This window comes from Protopterus annectens, chromosome 10.part0 (assembly GCF_019279795.1).
Source record: "Protopterus annectens isolate FY-2018-M chromosome 10.part0, PAN1.0, whole genome shotgun sequence".
NCBI lineage: Eukaryota > Metazoa > Chordata > Ceratodontiformes > Protopteridae > Protopterus > Protopterus annectens.
This window is the reverse complement of record NC_056744.1, coordinates 373753003-373776028: the sequence shown is the minus strand read 5'-3', so window position 1 is coordinate 373776028 and position 23026 is coordinate 373753003. Positions and strand designations below refer to the sequence as shown.

The 23026-nt window shown below is 43.3% G+C and overlaps 1 protein-coding gene across 1 annotated transcript in view; it reads left to right on the top strand.

The window, feature by feature from the left end:
• DHX9 (DExH-box helicase 9) overlaps nucleotides 1-23026 on the top strand; it is a 1660482-nt gene that overhangs the window by 1339047 nt on the left and 298409 nt on the right. Inside the window, exon 20 of the mRNA XM_044086769.1 lies at nucleotides 7260-7371. Within this exon, the coding sequence (XP_043942704.1) occupies nucleotides 7260-7371 (112 nt within the window). The remainder of the gene's footprint in view (nucleotides 1-7259; nucleotides 7372-23026) is intronic.

The following is a 23026-nucleotide window of genomic DNA, read 5'->3' as shown; positions in this document are numbered from 1 at the left end:
GGTGGCATTTGCTGCAAGGACAGAGGGGAAAGCTATTTCAAAGCAAACCATTTCAAAATGGATAGGCCACTGCATTCATTTCTGCTTTAAGCACCATGGCAAACCTATCCCACAGGGCATCAGACCCTGTTCAACCAGGGCTTTCTCAGGGGCGTCCCTACAAGGGACATCCTAGAAGCTGCTACCTGGATTTCTGTACATACTTTCACCAAGCATTATCATTTGCCATTTTTCTCTAAATCCAGAGCTGGTTTTGCCACTGCAGTCTAATTCTGTTTAAATTCCTCCTCCCAACCTTAGCTTTGGGAATCTACCCAAATGTAATGACTGTAACAGTGAAACATGAAGAACATAGTACAGTTGTGTACACTTACCACAAATGTAGATGTTGGAGTGTATTCACTGTTGCAGTCCTAGTTACCCTCCCTCCAGTCCCCTTTCTTCTTTTGGATATACCTCTGCTCTCACTTACTATGCTTAAAAAGCTTTTTGGTGTATTTGCTTTTTTGTTGGAGGTATATCCTTGTATGTATAGATTTGCTTCCCATTAAGGGGGGGGGGGGCACCTGACATCTGGGGCAAGAAAAACTGATGTAATGGCGTTGGCTGCATGTTTTATACCCCCGACGACCTGACGTCATGGAAGATGGAACAGCAACCGACGCAGGACCTAAGACTTTGTTCATCAGGCCGACTGAGGGCTGCTGCAAGCAGATAACCCAAATGTAATGACTGCAACAGTGAATACACTCAGACATCTACATTTATGGTAAGTGTACACAACTCTACTTTGTTGCATTTACTGAATTTTGTATAGGCACTTCAGAATTATTTAGCCAGAACCAAGGAGTTTAGTGACTCTTATTTGTTCCCTTTAAACTAGGGTGAGAAGACAGATCAGTGTTAGAGCAACATTTTTCTAAATGTTTAGCAAATTGCATTGCTTTTTGTTATGGTTATCATGGCAAGCCAGTACAGGGACACAGGTCAGGACATATTATCCTAGAGCTGCAGCTAATGCTGTAACTTTATTTAGTAATTTGTCAGCCTAGAGCACGTGTAAGACAGCTACATGGACCTCCAGCCATATCTTTTCACAGTACTATAAACTATTTTCCTTGTTTTCCCCCAGAAGTAGAGCAGGCTTTGACAATTACCATCTTTCAGGACATTTTAGCTCCTCCCTTCCTAGGCCAGTAGATAGAGCAACTATTGTTTTTACCAATACCACTGTGACAAGATCCCTAAAATGAACATAGTATGGCAGTGTAATAGCCTACCATTTACTTTCTTCATCCTAGGTAGCATATCTGCCATATAAATTCTCGCCCATCTTTTTGCAGTTTTCCTTGATGTTCTTCATTCCACATTGCTGCAGTCCTAACTATTGGGTAGTCCGCTGTCCAGTCGGCCCAAATACCAAAGTATATGGCTGACGTCGGTCACGGCGCATTAGACTGACGTCAGTACGTCAGGGTACTAATGCGCATGACCGACGCCATATCCTCTGTCTTTTTTGCCGCATGGTCCGATGCAGAAGCAATTTTGCGAGTGCAGGTTGGCGTTCTGAAAGTTTCTGAAGTCAGAGTTTCAGACCGAATCAAAGTTGGCTAAGTACCCCGTTGGGGAATATTTTGTTTTTTTCTTGCCTCAGTATTTAACCGGATGTCAGAAAAAGTGAATAACTGTATTTCTTGTGGGAAACAGATACCTCATAGGGATTACCATACTTTGTGTATACCTTGTTTAGGGCCTGAGCACGACGTTGTTGGCTGCCGCTCTTGTGCTAGATTTAACAAACGCACTATTAAGAGAAGATTAGACTGTGCCAGGTTAGTGTTTGGGAAGCGTTGTAATTATAAAATGCGGTCAGATGCTCCGGCCGCTTCAGCCAAAAAGCGCAAGGACAAAGCAGCGAAGCCTAGGGGAAGAACCGACAGTCGGTTCTTTAGGGGGCTCAGTGGAGCCGGAGGTACTGCCAGGAGTTTCTTTGGAGCCTCAGGGAGAAACTTTATTGTTGCAGGATGTGTCCTCTCAGGAAGTAGGCCAGGCTGAAGGGGCTTCTCAGGTGGCTGTTCTTCCCTCTCTTCCTAAGGTGGTTAGGGCCTCGCCTTCTGTTGCCAAGGCTTCTTTAAGAGGCAGGCCTACTTTAGCTTCTGTGGGGTTTCTCCAAGTGTTTCAGGGTCTTTGCCTAAGAAGCATATGCTAAAAATGGCAGAGGATTTGATTACTATGATTAGAGGTTCTATGCCCCTCCTGATAAGAGGCCTAGGGTGGAACCTGAGTTTGAGAGTTTTGAGCAATGTTCGAGGCTTCTGAGTCTTCTGCTGAGGACTTGCAGGAGTATCCTCCTTATTCTGATTCTGATGTGGATGATTCTACTCCTTCAGCTTCGCCTCCTGAGGATTTTTCTTTTCAGAGACCCTGCATTCCATGAGGGAGCATTTTAAATGGGAAGGTCAAGATTTCTCTGATTCCAGGAAAAGGCTTAGAGAATTCTTGTTTTACCCCAGCATAGGCCTTTAGCTATACCTCCTGTTCTGAATGTTGTAGAAGATGTTTTGCAGAGGCTTCACTAAATCCTGATTCTTTGCCTCCTGCCCCAGTTAAACCGGATAGGTACTATAGGGTGCCTGAAGCCCATAAGTATCTTTTAAGAGCCCTAGGCGGACCCAGAAACTGTCTCTCAGGGGCCTAAAGGTGTGAAGGCTTCTGTGGTTAAAAATCCTGTTCCTCCTGATAAAGAGGCAAGGGCTTTGGATAGATGGGGAAAGAAAGTGTACACTTCTTCCACTTTAGCCATGAGGGCTTGAATTTTCAGTTTCATATGTTAAAATATCAGAATTATCTCCTTTCACAATTGAAGTCTAAGGTGGATGCTCTGGCTGAAGGTATTGACTGTAAAGAGCTGCAGGATTTAGTTCATGTTTCTGAACAAGTGGGAAAGCATTCTTTGCAGTGTGGTTTTGATGCTGTGCAGGCCTCCTCGAGGGTGGCTGCCACTGGTTCTGTTCTTCGAGGCACGCCTGGTTGAGAGATCAGAACTTAGCTGAGCATGTTAAGACAAGGATTTTGGATGCTCCTTTGCAGTCTGATGTGTTGTTTGGTTCGCCTGTGGAAGCAGTTTTAAAGAAAATGGAGGACAAGGCTAAGTCTATGCAAACTGTTAAGGATTTTTGCAGGTGCAGCCTCCAAGTTTAGTAGAAATTGGCCTACTAAGGGGTGGACTTATCCTGCTTATGATTCCCAGTCTAGGGGTAGGTCTAGACGTGGTAGGGGCAGAGCTCAAGGTTCTTTTAGGCCTAGGACAGGGAGTTCACCTGCTCAGACTTCTGGTGAGGGCAGGGGTCAGTCTTTTCGTAAGCAGACTCAATGACCTGCCTTTTCAGCTGCCAGTACATTCTCGCCTGGCGGCACCTCTAGGAGGAAGGCTGTCTCTTTTCAAAGAAAATTGGGATTTAATTACTCAAGACAAATGGGTTCTGGATATCATTCACCACGGTTACAGGTTTTATTTCCATACCTTGCCTCCTTTCAAAGGCATGCCAGACGTTCCTCCTCTACAAAGAACAGAGGCTCGCAAGCAAATTTCTCTGTTGCTCCAAATAGGAGCCATTCACTCAGTTCCTGTGCCAGAAAGGGGCCTAGGATTTTATTCTCGCCTGTTCCTAGTACCAAAGAAGGGGAACACGTGGAGACCAATTTTGGATTTATCTATCCTCAACACTTATCTGGACATTCCAAAGTTCAAAATGTTGACGTTACAACAGCTTTTACCTCTGCTGGGCAAGGATCACTGGATGGTAACTTTAGATCTCAAGGAAGCTTACCTTCATGTGCCTATAAGACTAAGTTGCAGAAAGTATCTGCGTTTTCGAGCTGGACATTCTCATTATCAGTTCTCTGCATTGCCCTTTGGCTTATCTACTGCGCCCAGAGTATTCACAAAGGTTCTGGCTCCAGTGATAGCTTACTTCAGGCTAAAAGGAATTCAAATCTATCCTTACTTGGACGACTGCCTGATTCTGGCTCAAGAAAAGGAAGACCTTCTACAGCATTTGGAATATGTCATAGCAGTGATAAGATGCCTAGGGTATTCTGTGAACGAAATAAAGTCCAGTCTAGTACCCTCTCAAGACATGTGCTTTCTGGGTGTGAGACTGAATACAGCAGCCCAGATGGCCTTTTAACCCCGGACAAACAAAAGAATCTTTCCAGTTACTTCCATCAATTATCTCTTCAGTCCGGGCTGACTGCAAGGACAGTCCTTCAAGCCTTAGGGTTCATGGCATCTTGTATTCTGGTGCTTCCCAATGCCAAACTGCATATGAGGAAGCTACAATGGTATCTCAAAATCTATGGACACAGCACTGCCAGGATTTGGACACTGTCATTCAAATAATACCTTGCATTCAAAAGGAATTTTTGTGGTGGGCTCAGGAATGTCACCTAAACAAGGGACTCTCTGTGACCCGGCCAGAGGCAAGTCAGATTCTAACGACAGATGCCTCAGACATTGCTTGGGGAGCTCATCTAGATGGAAAGTGGATACAAGACAAGTGGCCTGCCAGACTACAGCATCTACATATCAACATGAAAGAGATGTTAGCAGTCCAGTTTGCATTAATGGCTTTCAAGGAGTTACTTCTTCCAGGGCAGGTGTTGATTCTAACAGACAACACAACTGTCATGTGGTACATCAACAAACAAGGAGGAACACATTCTTACCCATTGTGCAGGCAAGCAATGATTTTATGGGAGACTGCGCTCAGCTTGCAACTAACTCTTCAGGCAAGGTTTCTGCCGGAGCACAGAACTCCTTAGCAGATGTGTTAAGCAGACAAATCATGGATCCCCACAGTGGAAACTGGATCTTCATGTATTTCAAAATTGACAGTGTCATGGGGAACTCCAGACATAGATCTGTTCGCTTCTCCACTAAACCACCAGCTGCCAAAGTTTTGCACGAAGGGATTTCATCACACAGCTTGGAAAGTGGATGCTCTTTCTTTCAGTTGGAAAAATCTTCATGTGTATGCTTTTCCACCTCTGCCTCTTCTCCCAAAGGTGCTTCTAAAGGTCAGACAAGACAAGCCAAGGATGATTTTAATAGCTCCAGATTGGCCTCGGCAGCACTGGTACCCATCACTGAGGAGTCTGGTAAGGAAGCCTCCATGGCCTTTACCCTTGATTCCACACCTATTGTCTCAGAGGGACGGTCATCTGCTCAATGTCAAGCTTCAAACTCTTCATCTAACAGCCTGGCATATTCTGTTTTGAAAGACAGCAGGTCTCAACTTCCTCAACAAGTTTTAAATGTGATTATGGAAGCCAGAAGACCTAGTACAAGGAAAGTGTAGAAAAATGGAAGAGATTTTTATTTTGGACTGCAGCAAAGAATTTGGAGATTTGAGCCTAATTTGAGTGTGGCTCTTCAATATCTTACTGAGTTATTGGACAAAGGTTTGTCTTTCTCTTCCATTAAGATTCATGCTGCAGCAATTTCAGCTCACTATGATTGTGACCCACCATTGTTTTCACATCCTTTGTTCAAGCAATTTCTTAGAGGGGCAAAGAATATAAGACCCCCACGTAGAGCTCCTACTCCTGCTTGGGATCTCAATTTTGTGTTGGAGAAACTTACTCTACAACCTTTTGAGCCTGCAGCTACTGCTGACCTGAAATACTTGTCATGGAAGACTGTTTTTTTGTTGGCCATTACTTCTGCAAGAAGGGTTTCTGAGTTACAGGCCCTTATGGCGGTTGAGCCTTTTGATTTTTCATAAGGATAGGGTATCATTACGTACTAATCCTTCCTTTATGCCTAAGGTGGTTTCTAGTGTGGCTTTAAACCAAGCTATTCATTTGCCTACTTTCTATGCAGATCCCCAAAATAAAGGGGAAAAGATTTTGCACACTTTAGATATACACAGGCAATTGCGTTATTATTTAAGCAGGACTAAGGATTTTAGACAGTCTCAGCAGTTGTTTGTTTCTTTTGCTTTGAGTTCGCAGGGCAAGCCTGTGTCAAAACAAAGTATTTCTAGGTGGATTGGGTTTTGCATTGCCTTTTGTTATTCCCATCATGGCAAAGAGATTCCAGCTGGGATTAGGCCTCATTCCACTAGGGCTACTGCCACTTCAACAGCATTTCTAAGGGGTGGCAACTAAGGATATTTTGGAGGCAGCTACTTGGAGTTCAGTGCATACTTTCTCTAAGCATTACCACCTTCCTCTCTACTCTAAGTCTAGGGCTGGTTTTGCCACTGCTATTTTGCAAGGCATGTTATCAGCTCCTGCTTCCTTATGATTTGCCAGCCTCCCTTACCTCTGCTTTGGGATTCTACCCAATAGTTAGGACTGCAGCAATGTGGAATGAAGAACATAGTACAGTTTTGTACCTACCATAAATGTAGATGTTCGAGGATCCACATTGCTGCAGTCTCCCTCCTTCCCTCTGTGTTTAGGGGTGGTTGTGTAGGTGAGATTATATTCTGGTACCTTTGTATATATTGTATATATTTTTGGTGCAGGTATGTTTGGTGTGTTTTGGTTTTGGCCTTGTCTTTTTAGGGTCTTCTGACATCTGGGGCAAGAAAAGACTGAGGATATGGCGTCGGTCATGCGCATTAGTACCCTGACGTACTGACGTCAGTCTAATGCGCCGTGACCGACGTCAGCCATATACTTTGGTATTCGGGCCGACTGGACAGCGGACTACCCAATAGTTAGGACTGCAGCAATGTGGATCCTCGAACATCTACATTTATGGTAGGTACAAAACTGTACTTTTCTTGGAGGTCTCTGATGCTCTGTCTTGCTAGGAGTAAAATACTTACATGTACTGTAATGGGATCATGTTTTCTAGGCAGGGGTCTATCAAGCTTTTTATATGAAATACCACTTTGAGCGGTATTTTCTTGGAAGAGCATTCTCCCAGTCACCCAGAAAATTATAGAGAGTGAACTGCTTTCCCCTTTATGGAGCATCTTGCTGAAGCCTCCCAACATGCTGAAGAGCCCAGCTGGACCTGAAGCACCAAGAGCTATGGAAGGTAGGCCAGATGGTTGGAATTCCACCTGTGGCATATCTTCTGTTATGAATTCTGTCACAGTAGTGGTTGCTGTATTGGAACATCTTTTGTCACACCACAGTACTTTATAGTAAATAGTCTGAACTTTGTGTTTTTTTTCCTTTTATTTAACTGTTTACAACATTCCTAACCTTTCAATTTTTTATTTTTTGTTTTTCCTCTGCAGAATTAGATGCATTGGATGCCAATGATGAGCTTACTCCTCTAGGTCGAATCTTGGCCAGGCTTCCAATTGAACCCCGTCTTGGAAAAATGATGATCATGGGATGCATTTTCCAGTGAGTTCATGTTTGAGTTACAGCTACTATTTGATCCCAAACTTTTTCTTTCTCCTGTTGTAACTGCTGCTGTTAAAGTAGACAGTGAGTAAAACTGCTTTTCAAAAGTTCCGTGTCCAGTGTTTTTCTCATTCAGGTTTGACATGGTGTACTGTAAAGAAAGTACTAGAAAAGCTGAAGCCTACAGCATTTTAGTACCTGATCTTTCCATCACATCATCAAAATAGCTGCTGACTCACAAGTATCCAGCATCATTTCTAGTAAACAGATCCATCAAAAGAATCATGTGACTCATTTGTACGAAATCAGTCTATTGTCCCACCCTACAAGTCTAGCACAACAACTTACGATCTTCGAAATCTACCTCCGCTTTACTGCAACTTTCTTTTTCTCACCCCCTCTTTGTTCTGCTCTTCTCTCTCACTTCCTTTCTAGTGTTTCTTCTACCAATAAGTATAAAATTGCAGTTTGGCATTTTAAACCTGTGTATGCCAGTTTGTCATGTATTAATATGCAGTGACTTTGCATTTTATTTACAGTAGTTTCTTTATAGTATAGCTGCCTTGCAGTTATCCATGTTGTAATTTTAAAGCTTTACATTTTTACTTTTATATGAAGATGACTATTTTCTAACAAGAGATTTTCTCCCTGGGCTTCTGCTGAATAGGAGCTACCGCAGCCCAATTAGACTCCCCTGGTCAACAAAATTGATAAATAAGCAGTGAACATAACTAGTTTAAGACCTGAATTCATTTGGTCTTATGTGTTAAAGTTCTAGGAAAGGGTGTGTATTATCAAATCAGTAAGGTGTAGCCCCATAAACAGTGAATTATGACCAAGTCATTGTATTGAATTTATTAACCTTTCTAAACAATATAAAATAGAAACATTATTTTTGCTGTCTGCATTCTTACTGTATTTCATGTACTCCTCACTAAACTGTCCAAACTCTAATACCCGCAGCCACTGCAAACTGACTTAAAAGCTACCTAAATCAATCTGTCAGTAGGGGATGTACAGAGATATATCAGTAGGGGCCTGCCCTTATCAGTAGGCGTGCACAGTGATAGGTACGGGCCAACCCTTATCAGTAAGGGGTGCACAGTGATCTATCAGTAGGAGCCTACCCCTATCAGTAGAGGTGCACAGTGATCTATCAGTAGGGGCCTACCCTTATTAGTAGAAGTGCACAGTGATGTATCAGTAGGGGCCTACCTTCTCAGTAGGAGTGCACAGTCATCTGTCAGTAGGGGCCTGTCTGTTAGTAGAGTACACCGTGATCTGTCAGTAGGGGTTTACTGTTATCAGTAGGGGCCTACTCTGATCACTAGGAGTGCACAGTGATCTAACTGCCCCCACTGTTTCAAAGGACTATTAAAGTCTGATATGGGACTGATTAAAGGTGACATTACACACTGTTATACATGCTAAAATTGTTATAAACCATTTTCAAACATTGTAAATATTTACAATGAAAATAACTGAGATTGGTGCTGTTTTCTGATACTTTTACTCATTTAAACTAAGTGCTTTATTAGATGCCACACTTGAACAGATCCCAGGTCCTTGATACTTTATTTTTTAACATTTTCACTGTATTTCCACCTTAGCAATTATAGCTATGGTTTGCAATTAGGTGTTCACTTGTTGATTTATACACATGTTCATTAATGTTATGATGTTTTTTTACACACAAACCTGATGGAAGCATTTATTTGGTAGGATAGAGGTCTTCCAGTGTTTGTTTATAAGTTACTAGTATTTATTCTGAGAGATGTCGAGCGGTAGATCTTTTTGTTAGTGCGTTGGTTTCTTAATAAAGTTTGGACTAGTAGGTTAGCCTTCGTAAGCTGCTGTTGTGCTTTTTAATTTGTCTCTAGCTTTAGTTTCAGTTCCAAGGTAGTACAGACTCAGTTTACACTATGGTGTTTAGGGGGACTTGGTTAAAGGAATGAGTTTAATGCTTTTATTGCTCTTAACAGAACCACCCCTGTAACCGCTCCCTTGTTCTAAATAACCTGATTATGTAGAAGTAAGGAATGTCTTTAATACTTTTCATTGTACTCAACTAGGATCGCTTGTTTTTGTGTTTCAATAAAGGATATTAAATTTTTAATTCAACTGTGGACCACCTCCTATTTTATTTTGTAGAACGTATTTTACAGTTCGATTTTTATTAGTGAACTAGGTGTCAACATATTTCAAGGAGTGAACTTTACACCCTCCACGCTGCAAAGTTTCTGCTTGGTTTGTTTTTGACCCACTAGTTGCATACTGGGTTTTCTGAGACTTCGAGGGATACTATGGCTTTTTCTTTTTGCACTTGTACTACAAAAAAGATCTTGCTATTTGAACATTTACTGTTACTGTGAATATATATGTCCATGGTGGTACAGCGGTAGCGTTATTACCTCACAGCAAGAGGTTCTCCCGTTTGATTCTCTGCTTGGCTTGGGAGTACCTTATGTGGAGTCTGCATGTCCTCCCCGTGGTTGGGTAGCGTTCAAAAGACATGCGTGCATAAATGGGCATGCCTTCGTTGAAGGTTGGGTGTCGGTGTTTCTTAAAAAAAAATCTACTACCAATCAGCGGACTTGAGTTCCGCTGTGGCGACCCCTTACCGGGAAAAAGGCAAACGACAACTGTTACTGTGAATGTACTCATTTGATTGTACTATATTCATTGTAAGGGACACTGTTGCAGTACATTTATAATATTGGAAAACGAGTAAAGAGGCATGAGCACTGACCACAGACTTAGGGATGTGAATTCCAATGCCCTGTAGAACAGCAGTGGCAAAACCTGGCTTGCTTTAAGAGCATCAACCTCGTACTGCCTAGACAATGTATGAACAGATGTCCATGTAAGCTGCTCACAAAGTAACAGAGCATCAACCTCCTACTGCCTAGACGATGTATGAACAGATGTCCATGTAAGCTGCTCACAAAGTAACACGACGAGCTGCCCTTGTGCGCCATTTTAAATCTATCCAGTTTTCCTTTTTGTGTTTGAATTAACCTATCCCATTTGATTAGGGATTGGCTTTACCTATCCCATGGCTGATAGTTATATATTACCCCTAATGAAAATAACTGGGCTCATACCTTAGATAATTTAAGGGGACCAGTGCATGGGATAGAGCAGTTAGGAGCTGCCTGTGTCCATTAATACTGCAGGGGGCAGTCCAGGGTAAATAATCTGTTTAACAACCAGCTGAATAAATATATCCAACAAAAAAACACCACAGTTGAGCAGAAAACCTTTATACGACACAAAGCTTTCAGTTTAAACACCCTTTCTCAGTGCTTCATACAGGTCTATAAAAATAACCATTTATATAAGAGCCTAAAACAATCACATGACTTGCAGCCCAAAAGTCATCTGATCAAATATAACAACCTTTTGATGCATTCTTACATAAATACATATATATGTATGTTACACAAGTAGCTGATACATGAAATGTGAAGGTCTTATTAGTTATCGGATGCACAAAAACATTATTCTTATAAGCATTATCGATATCATTATACATGATATCACCACAACAACTACAGTTGTGACAACAAACTGTACCTTTACTTTCTAAACTAAGTTTTTTAAATCAGATGGATGATGCATGTAAAGAGTTTATAGCTAGTGGTTATGGGGTTGATCTCCTGACTGATATTAAGACTGAAGTAGTAAACAATAGGCATACTACTTTTAAACCTATTTTTCTATCAAGTGATGAATATATAGGTAATATTAACTATGCTTTGTTGGGAGGTGGTAAACTGAGATATATTACTTATAATATCATGACACATTTAGTTAAGTGTTATAAATAAATATTGGATGGTGTTAATGGCATCCGATGAGATCAAGACATTTTTAGGCAGTAAGCCACAATTTGCATATAGAAACAGAAAGACACTAAAGAATATGTTATGTTATAAAGATTTCAAAAAAGAGGTACAAGGCCCACTTGGTTTAGAAAGGAAAGGTACATTTTGTTGTCACAACTGTAGTTGTTGTGGTAATATCATGTATAATGATATCAAATTGCTTATAAGAATAGTGTTTTTGTGCATCCGATAACTAATAAGACCTTCACATTTCATGTATCAGCCACTTGTGTAACTAATAATGTAATTTATCTCGCAACTTGTACTGCCTGTTCCTCTTTATGTAGGGAAAACGACTAGAAAATTGAAAGAACACATAATAGAGCACAAATCTGAGATAAGAAGGGCATGTGAGAACAATGCTCGCTCTAAACATATAAATACATGTGGATCGAATCATAGTTTTAAGTTTAGGGTAATTGATAGTGTTTGTATATCAAGTAGAGGTGGCGATGTAGGACATTCTCTAGAAATAAGGGAGTTTGGATTATTAGATTATCAGCTGATGCTCCACCTGGTTTAAATTCCGCTGTTTCATTGAAGCCCATACTGGTTAGAATACAGCGTACAAGGTTGAAATAATGTACTGTAATTATTGATGTTTTATAACTATATTTGTATTTTAACACATTTTTTTATTATTGCTTTGTGTTTATGTATCAATTTTCTTTTTATATATGTAATTATGTATATTTTTATTATACATATGTATTTATGTAAGAATGCGTCATAAGATGTTCTTCGTCTCCCATTGCTGCAGTCCTTACATATGGGTAGTCCGCTGTCCACAATCGGCCCGAATACCAAAGGGCTAGAACCGGCGTCGGTCATCGGCGCCCGAGACTGACGTCAGTACGTGCCAGTACAAATGCGCATGACCGACGCCATATCCTCAGTCTTTCTTGCCGCGTGGTCCTAAGCAGAAGCAGCTTTTGCAAGTGCCGTTCGGCGTTCTGGAATTGTCGGTTTTCGAGTTTCAGACCGGAGACCAAGTTGGGCTAAGTACCCCGTTGGGGACACTTTTGTCTTTTTCTTGCCTCAGTATTGATGGATGTCAGAAAAAGTTAATAACTGTATTTCTTGTGGGAAACAGATTCCTCATAGGGATTACCATTCACTTTGTATTCCTTGTTTAGGGCCTGACCACGACGTTGTTGGGTGTCGCTTTTGTGCTACTTTTAACAAGCGTACTATTAAACGTCGGTTGGACTGTGCTAGGCTCGTGTTTGGTAAACGTTGTAATTACAACATGCCGTCGGATTCTCCGACGCCTGGTTCTTCTAAGAAACACAAAGAGAAGTCTTTGCTGTCCAAACAGGATGAGTCGTCCGCTCCGGACGCCGGTTCTGTAGAACCACCGACTACTTCAGCGGCTCCTTCTGAAAGTTTACCTGAGTCTCAAGGGGAGAACTTTGTTACTACAGGAAGTGGCTTCTCCTGTGTTAGGCCAGGCTGAGGGTGCTTCTCAGATGGCGGTGGTTCCCTCCCCCCATAGGGTAGTTAGGCCTCCTCCTTCTCAAAGCAAAAGCCATTCTAAGTCTGCCCCTGCTGGTGCTAGTCCCCAGGGTCCAGCTCCTAGGAAGCACATGTTAAAGATGGCTGAAGATTTAATTACTTTAATTAGGGGTTCTATGCCCCCCCTGAGAAGAGGCCCAGGGTAGAGACAGAGTTGGAGGGTTTGGTTCAGTCTTCCAATGAGTCAGATTCCTCTGTGGAAGAACTTCAGGATTTCCCTCCCTATTCTGATTCGGAGGCTGAGGACACTACTCCCTCTGCGTCCCCTCCAGAAGATTTTTCTTTCTCTGAGACTTTGCATTCCATGAGGGAACATTTCAAATGGGAAGGCCAGGATTATTCTGATTCTCGTAAAAGGCTAAGAGAATTCTTGTTTTTGCCTCAGCACAGGCCCTTGGCTATTCCCCCTGTACTGGATGTTGTTCAGGATGTATTTTCTGAGGCTGCCCTTAACCCAGATTCTCTGCCTCCTGCCCCGGTTAAACCAGATAGATACTACAGGGTTCCGGAAGCTCACAAGTACTTATATAAGAGTCCTAGGGCTGATCCAGAAACTATTTCTCAAGGCCCCAAAGGTGTTAAGGCTTCTGTGGTTAAGAATCCAGTTCCACTGGACAAGGATGCTAGGGCCCTGGATAGGTGGGGTAAAAAACTGTATACCTCTTCTACTTTGGCTATGAGAGCTTTAAATTGTCAGTTTCATATGCTCAGATATCAAAATTATTTACTGGGACAATTGAAATGTAAAGTAGATGCTTTAGCTGAAGGTATTGAATGTAAGGAGCTTCAGGATTTAGTGCATGCTTCAGACCAGGTTGGTAAGCATTCTTTGCAGTGTGGTTTTGATGCTTTATAAGCTTCTTCCAGGGTGGCTGCTTCTAGTTCAGTTGTTCGCAGGCATGCCTGGCTTAAAGATCAGACCTTGTCAGAGCATGTTAAGGCTCGAATTATGGATGCTCCTGTGCAATCTGATGTTCTTTTTGGCCCTCCAGTAGAATCAGTTTTGAAAAAAATGGAGGAAAAAGTTAAGTCTATGCAGACAGTTAAGGACTTTTTACAGGTTCAGCCCCCTAAGTTCAGTAGGAATTGGCCTGCTAAGGGATGGTCTTTTCCCTCTTCGGATTTTCATTCTAGGGGCAGGTTGAGGCGAGGTAGAGGTAGGGCTTCCTCTCAGGGCCCTGTTACTTCTAGGACTTTGAGTTCTTCTACCCCTTCTGCTGGGGAGGGCAGGGGTCAGTCCTTTCAGAAACAGACCCAATGACCTGTGTCTTCAGCTGCCGGACTCTGCTTTGCTGGCAGCTCCTCTAGGGGGAAAACTGGGACTTTTCAAAAGGAATTGGCATTTGGTTACCCAGGACAAATGGGTATTGGACATAATAAATCGAGGCTACAAATTTTATTTTCACACATTCCCTCCTTTCAAAGGCATGCCAGATGTGCCTCATCAGCAAAGACTGGAGGCACAGGCATAAATTTCTTCTCTGCTTCAATTGGGAGCAATACAGGAAGTTCCTTCTGCGGAAAGAGGCACAGGGTTTTACTCCCGTCTTTTCTTAGTGCCAAAGAAAGGAAATACTTGGAGACCTATTCTGGATTTGTCCATTCTAAACACCTTTCTGGAAATTCCAAAATTCAAGATGTTAACACTGCAACAGCTGTTACCTATGCTGGGCAGCGATCACTGGATGGTGAATCTGGATCTCAAAGAGGCCTATCTTCACATTCCTATCAGGCCCAGTTGCAGGAAATTCCTGAGATTTCGGAATGGGAATTTGCATTATCAGTTCTCTGCATTGCCCTTTGGCTTGTCTACTGCGCCCAGGGTATTCACAAAAGTCCTGGCTCCAGTAATAGCTTTTCTCAGACTAAAAGGAATTCAAATTTATCCTTATCTGGACGACTGTTTGATTCTGGCTCAAGCCAAGCACAAACTTCTTCAGCATCTGCAGTATGTAATAACAGTCTTAAGATGCCTAGGGTATTCTGTGAACGAAATAAAGTCCAGTCTAGTACCCTCACAAGAGCTGTGTTTTCTGGGTGTAAGACTGAATACAGCTGCTCAGATGGCATTTCTTACCCCGGACAAACAAAGAAATCTTCACCTATACTTCCAACAGCTATCAGTAATGTCCAGGCTGACTGCAAGGACAGTCCTTCAAGCCTTGGGGTTCATGGCATCTTGCATTCTAGTACTTCCCAATGCCAAACTGCATATGAGGAAGCTACAATGGTATCTCAAAAGCGTTTGGACTCAACACAGCCACGATTTGGACACTGTCATTCGGATTCTACCTTGCATTCAGAAAGAATTTGTGTGGTGGGCTCAGGAATGTCACCTAAACAAGGGACTCCCTGTGATCCAACCAGAGGCAAGTCAGATATTAACGACAGACGCCAACCAGAGGCAAGTCAGATATTAACGACAGACGCCTCGGAGTCAGCCTGGGGAGCTCATTTCAAAGGAAAATGGATTCAAGACCTTTGGTCCCCAGAGTTACTTCACTTGCATATCAACATGAAAGATGCTGGCAGTTCAATTTGCTTTGGAAGCATTCAAGGACCTACTTCAACCAGGACTGGTGTTGATTCGAACAGACAACACAACTGTCATGTGGTACATCAACAAGCAGGGGGGAACTCATTCTTACCCTCTTTGCAGACAAGCAATGCTGTTATGGGAAACTGCTTTAAATCTGCACATCACTCTTCGAGCACAGTTTCTGCCAGGAGCGCAAAATTCTTTGGCAGATGTTCTGAGCAGACAGATGGTGGATCCTCACGAATGGAAGTTGGACCCTCAGGTATTTCTTCAGTTGACCATGGCTTGGGGAACTCCAGACATAGATCTGTTCGCTTCTCCTCTGAATTGCCAACTGCCTCTGTTTTGCACAAGGCTGTTTCATCCAAAAGCCTGGAAAATAGATGCACTATCCTTCAGTTGGAGCAACCTTCACGTGTATGCTTTTCCTCCTTTGCCTCTTCTTCCAAAGGTACTGTTGAAAGTCAGGAGGGACAAACCTTGCATGATCCTTATAGCACCGGATTGGCCTCGTCAGCATTGGTACCCTCGGTTGAGGAGCTTAATTCATGGGACACCTTGGCCATTACCACAAATTCCTCACTTATTGTCTCAGGAAAACAATCATTTTCTCAATGTCAGGGTGCAATCCCTACACCTGACAGCCTGGCGCATTCTGTTTTAAAGAAAGAGGGCCTTCAGCTCCCTCAACAAGTTTTGGATGTTATTTTGGAAGCCAGACGACCTAGTACTCGAAAGGTTTATGCTAATAAATGGAAGAGATTTTTTCTTTGGAGTTCAGCTAAAGGCTTTGATGTCAATTTGCCTAATTTGAGTTGTACATTGCAATATTTGACTGTTTTACTGGACAGGGGTGTGTCCTTCTCTTCTGTAAAAGTGCATGCTGCAGCTATTTCTGCTCACTATGATTGTGACCCTCCTTTGTTTTCACATCCATTGGTTAAACAGTTGATTGGAGGGGCAAAGAATATAAGACCCCCACGAAGAGCTCCTACTCCTGCCTGGGATCTTAATTTTGTTTTGGAAAAGCTCACTCTGCCTCCTTTTGAACCTGCAGCAACAGCTGAATTGAAGTTGTTGTCTTGGAAGACTGCTTTTTTGTTGGCTGTTACTTCTGCTAGAAGGGTATCTGAATTACAGGCCCTCATGGCAGTGGAACCTTTTCTGATTTTTCACAAGGACAGAGTTTCCTTACGTACTAACCCTACTTTTATGCCTAAAGTGATTTCTAATGTGGCATTGAACCAATCTATACATTTGCCTACTTTTTATGCTAACCCCCAAAATAAAGGGGAAAAAGTTTTGCATTCTTTGGATGTACATAGGCAGTTAAGATATTATTTGAACAGAACCAAAGAGTTCAGAAAATCTCAACAATTATTTGTTTCTTTTGCTTTGACTTCACAAGGGAAAGCTGTCTCGAAACAAACTATTTCCAAGTGGATTGACCATTGTATTGCTTTTTGTTACTCTCATCATGGAAAGGATGTTCCAGTTGGGATCAGGCCTCATTCTACTAGGGCTACGGCCACCTCTACTGCTTTTTTAAGGGGGGTAGCTACTAAAGACATTCTAGAGGCAGCTACTTGGAGTTCTGTACATACATTTACAAAGCATTATCATTTACCTCTTTATTCTAGGTCTGGGGCTGGGTTTGCCACTGCAATCTTACAGGGCATGTTAGCAGCTCCTAATGCTACTTAGCTAGCCAGCCTCCCTTTTTTCCGTTGCTCTGGGATTCTACCCATATGTAAGGACTGCAGCAATGGGAGACGAAGAACATAGTACAGTTTTGTACCTACCATAAATGTAGATGTTCTAGGATCTCCATTGCTGCAGTCCAATTTTCCCTTCCTCCTTCCCCCTTTTCTTTTTTAGGTTGGGTTTTGGGTGGTGTTTTTTGCATTCTGACGTCTGAGGCAAGAAAAACTGAGGATATGGCGTCGGTCATGCGCATTTGTACTGGCACGTACTGACGTCAGTCTCAGGCGCCGATGACCGACGCCGGTTCTAGCCCTTTGGTATTCGGGCCGATTGTGGACAGCGGACTACCCATATGTAAGGACTGCAGCAATGGAGATCCTCGAACATCTACATTTATGGTAGGTACAAAACTGTACTGTTATATTTGATCATATGACTTTTGGGCTGCAAGTCATGTGATTGATGTCCTTCAAGAATGCAACTGCAGTCATAACATATGGGTTGTCCTGCCTCAGGCAGCCCTCGGTCGGCCGGATTCCAAAGTCTGGGTCCGACGTCGGCTGATGTCGCATTTCTGACGTCAGAGCGGCTGGAGTACATAAGCATCAGCCGACGCCATCTTCTTCAGTCTTTCTTGCCGCGCGGTGCCCGAAGCAGAAGCAGTTCGCAAGTGCCGGTCGGTCAGCTCCTGTATTCTTCGAAACCGAAGTCATCAAAAAAAGCTAAGTACCCCGTTGGGGACCTTTTCTTGCCTCAGCCGATGTCAGAAATTACTGAAAAAGTAAATAGTTTGTCTTGTGCTAAACAAATACCTCATAAGGATTTCCACTCTTACTGCCTTCCTTGCCTTGGCCCAGACCACGATGTCTCGGCCTGTGCCGCCTGTGCTCGCTTCAACAAGCGCACTCTCAGGCGCTGGGCGGAGTTCACTGAAGACTTTTTCGGCGAAAAATTTGGTTATACAATGCCGTCGGAACAACCGACAACGCAGACTCCTAAGAAACGGAAAGACCGGGACCGACATTCTCTGCCCGCGTCTTTTACCGACACCACGCCAAAACCAACCGCGAGTGCTCCGGTTCCCTCTGAGGCGGTTATTCCACTGCTCCGAACCGAAGACACCGCATTACAGATACCTCCGATACCGGAGGCCACTCCGACACCAGTTATTGACTTTCCCCCGGATATTGAAACCGAGGAAATGCCCGAGACCATTGCTGTTGATAAGGTCACTCCTGCACATGGAGCTGCTAGGCCTTCCATGTCCATGTCTATCAAGGCCTACACACGTGCTAAGGCAGCCAGCAAGTCCAAGCTCCTTACTGCTAAATCCTTACCTCAGCCTATTCCTGAAACTCAAATCATGGCTATGGCCGCTGATTTAATTTCCATGATCAGAGGTTCCCAGGCCCATCCTGAGAGAGGATCCCAGCCTCCTCCTGATAAGAGGCCCAGGGTTGAACCCTCTGACCCTCTTCCTTCAGATGAAGATTCTGAGGACTCTGTTCACTCCGAAAGCCAGGAAGAGCCCTTCCAGACCTACGAGGATTCAGATGCAGAGGACTCCATCCCCTCAGCCTCTCCTCCTGAGGATATTTCTTTTGGGGAAGTTCTGCATTCCATGAGGGAACATTTTAAGTGGCAAGGCCAGGAATATTCTGATTCCAGAAAGCGCCTTCAAACCTTCCTTAAAAAGCCACAACACAGACCCTTAGCTATACCTCCTGTGATTGAGGTTTTGGATGATTTATACTCTGACTCCAGTGTTACCCCTGATACTCTTCCTCCTGCTCCTGTCAAGCCTGACAGATACTATAGGGTCCCAGAAACCCATTCTCATTTGTTTAGGGCCCATGCTGTTGATTTAGAAACAATTTCTCAGGGGCCTAAAGGAGTTTCAGCTGCCACCTCCAAAAATCCTTTGCCTTCCGACAGGGAAGCAAGGTCCTTAGAGAGATGGGGGAAGAAGGTTTACACCTCCACTACTTTATCTATGAGAGCTCTCAATTGTCTCTTTCATATGTTTCAATATCAGGATTTCCTGTTAGATGATTTACAGAAAACTTTGGCCTCTCCTGAACCTTTAGATAGGAAGTCTTTGCAGGAGGCTGTGCATAATTCTCAGCAAGTTAGCAATCACTTTCTACAGTGTGGATATGATGCATTGGAAGCTTCATGTAGGGCAGCTATGACTGGGGCGGTCATTCGTAGACATGCATGGTTAAAAGAACAACCTTTGCCAGATCATGTTAAGGCAAAACTTCTTGATGCACCTTTGGAAAAGAACAAGCTTTTTGATGCTAATGCTAAAGATGTGTTAAAGTCCATTGAGGAAAAAGCCAAGTCAGTTCAGACAGTCAAAGATTTCCTCCAGGTTCAGCCACCCAGATTCAGCAGGAATTGGCCTTCTAAAAACTGGTCCTTTCCTAATCCTGAAAGATTTCAAAGGGGCAAAATCAGGCGTGCCCGAGGAAGAAGACAATACAGAGGATACTACAGGGGACGACAATGGCAGCCAGCAAACCAAAGAAGTGACACAGGGGTTTCTCCTGCCCCACAGGGTCAATCTCAATGACTTTCCTCTACTTCCGCTGACCAAGGAGCAAGCAGAAGCTCCCTTGGGCAGAAAATTATCTCTGTTTTCAAACAGTTGGCACAAACTGACAAAGGACAAATGGATTTTGGACATTATAGACCACGGTTACAGGTTCCATTTTCATACCTTGCCAAGAAAACAAGGCATGCCAAACCTTCCACAACATCAGAAGGCAGAGGCTATCAAGCAAATCTCTCTGCTTGCTCAGATCAATGCAATAGAAAAAGTTCCACAACAAGAACAAGGTCAGGGGTTTTACTCAAGACTGTTCCTTGTTCCAAGAAAAGAAACTCAGTGGAGACCAATACTGGACTTGTCTGCATTAAACACTTTTATCATAGTACCAAAGTTCAAAATGCTGACTCTACAGCAACTCCTTCCCATGCTGGGCAAGGGGTCTTGGCTGATTACTCTGGACCTCAAGGAGGCATACCTGCATGTCCCTATCAGACACAGCTGCAGAAGATACCTCAGATTTCTTGCAGGGCCAGAGCATTATCAATTCTCAGCATTGCCATTTGGCTTATCTACTGCGCCCAGAGTATTCACGAAATGCCTGGCTTCAGTAATTGCTCATTGCAGGCTCCAGGGCATTCAAATTTACCCGTACCTGGACGACTGCCTTGTACAAGCGGACGACAAACTAATTTTGACAAAAAACTTGAATTATGTCATACAATTGCTACAGGCTCTGGGATACACAGTCAACTTTCAAAAGTCAAGACTTCAGCCATCCCAGCAAATAAACTTCTTAGGAGCCAAGCTAGACACAGCCTCTCAAATGGCTTACCTGACAGAAGACAAGCAAAAGAAGTTAACTCACTACTTCAAAAGTTTAGCAAAGCTCACCCAGATGACTGCAAGGAGATTCCTACAGGCCCTGGGTTACATGGCATCCTGCATTCTCCTGGTTCCACTAGCAAGACTACACATGAGAAAGCTTCAATGGTACCTAAAAAGCTTATGGTCTCAACACAGCAACAACCTAGAGGCAACCATTCCGCTCATTCCATGTCTTCAAAAGGAATTTCTATGGTGGGCCTCAGCAAGCCGGTCAGACAGGTATGTCATTCAAAAAACCTCAGATGACTCGGACCATGACCACAGACGCCTCAGACCTTGGATGGGGGGCGCACATGGAGGGCAGATGTATTCAAGGACAATGGTCTCCAAAGGAAACACATCTGCATATCAACCAAAAAGAAATGCTAGCAGTAATGCATGCCATCGAGGCCTTTGGACAACAACTTCAACAAGGCCACCTGCTAATACGGACAGACAACACCACTGTGATGTGGTACATAAACAAGCAGGGGGGGGACTCATTCTTACCCCCTTTGCAGATTGACAATGAATCTTTGGGAAAAATCACTGAGCCTAAACATACAGTTACAATCCCAGTTTGTTCCAGGCAAAGAGATTGTTCTGGCGGACAGTCTAAGCAGGAATTTCCTAGATCCCCACGAATGGAGGTTACATCCAGAAATCTTTAAACGACTCATCTCAACATGGGGCAGGACAGAAGTAGACCTATTTGCCTCCCACCTCAATCATCACCTACAAAAGTTCTGTTCAAGGACATGTCATCCACAAGCATGGAAGATAGATGCTCTCTCATTCAACTGGAGATCTCTAAAAATCTATGCATTTCCACCTCTCCCACTGATGACCACAGTATTACTAAAGATCAAAGCAGAGCAACCCGAGGAGATTCTAAAAGCTCCAGACTGGCCAAGACAACACTGGTACCCACTACTACGGAGCATATGTCACAACAAAAAGTGGGCCCTTCCCCAATGGCCCCAACTTCTGACTCAACACAACTTCAGGACAGTTCATCCCAACATCCAGACGCTACAGCTAACAGCTTGGGAGATCCCATAAATAACCTCAATCTACCTCTCTCCAAGGAAGTTCAGCGGATACTAACAGAAGCCCGCAGACCATCCACCAGAAAGGTTTATTCAGCCAAATGGAAGAGATTCAGCATTTGGAATACCAGCAAAGGTCATGATGCATCACTTTTGAGCATTCCACTCATCCTGGACTTACAATTTCTTTCCTGGAAGACAGCTTTCCTGTTGGCCATTACCTCAGCAAGAAGGGTTTCGGAATTACAGGCCCTAATGGCAATACCACCGTTCATAACCTTTCACAGAGACAGAGTCTCCTTACGAACCAACCCTACCTTTCTGCCAAAAGTGGTATCTAGGGTTTCTTTAAATCAAGCAATTCATCTGCCTACTTTCTTTCCCAATCCTGAGAACAAAGGGGAGAGACTGTTGCATACCTTGGACATTCACAGACAACTTCACTACTACCTGGACAGAACCAAGACCAGTAGGAAGTCTGATCAGCTTTTTGTAGCTTACGCCCCTGGAGTACAAGGAAAAGCAATTTCCAAACAGACAATTTCAAAATGGATTGGACATTGCATCAGATTCTGTTATTCCTTCCATGGAAAGTGTGCCAGCCAATGTCAGACCACACTTCACCAGAGCTACAGCCACCTCTACAGCATTCTTGAGAGGGGTGCCTACAAAGGACATTCTAGAAGCTGCTACATGGAGCTCCGTGCATACATTTTCCAAACACTACAACCTCCCTTTATATTCCAGATCCAGAGCAGGCTTTGCTTCTGCAGTCCTGCAGGGATTGATAGCCACACCATCACTTTCTTAGAGCATTCCTCCTCCCCCAGCTAAGCTATGGTATTCAACCCATATGTTATGACTGCAGTTGCATTCTTGAAGGACATAGTACAGTTTTGTATCTACCATAAATGTAGATGTCCGATAGATATACAACTGCAGTCGGGTTTTCCCTCCCTCCTTCCCCTCTATGCCTTGGGTCCACTCCTCTCCCTGTTATTCTTAGCTGGGGATATCTGATGTGAGTGTTCAATCTCGCCTTTGTTCTTACACATGGGTTCGGAGCCGATCCTCGGCTCCGTGCCGGCCGACTGCAAGCTCTGCATCGAGAAGAAGCTCGAGGACATCTAATACCCACAATCCCCCTCTGCCTTTACCTCAGATCTAGTTTGCCGCTGCTGCATACGCATCGCTGGGGACTAGCTCGAGGCTTTTACAGATAAGAATTTATCTTTCTGTTTAAACTTTTCAAAAAATTTCTTTAAATATAGTCTATGAATAGTTAGAGTAGGTGTGTGAGTGGACTTTGATATCTCGGTTCCTTAGATTAGTTACTTAGTTTAACTAAAGGGTACAGAGTTTTTCGGGGCCTACCACCCCTACTTGAATAACTTTGACTAAGTATTGTTGTAGTCTGCTTTATTACAGGAATTGACACTTATTACCGGATTTGACTGTTTTTCATTGGAAGTGACTTTTAATTACTGGACTGTCTTTCTTTCTTGTTGTTATGTCAGAAAAATTAAAATCTGGCTTCAAACGT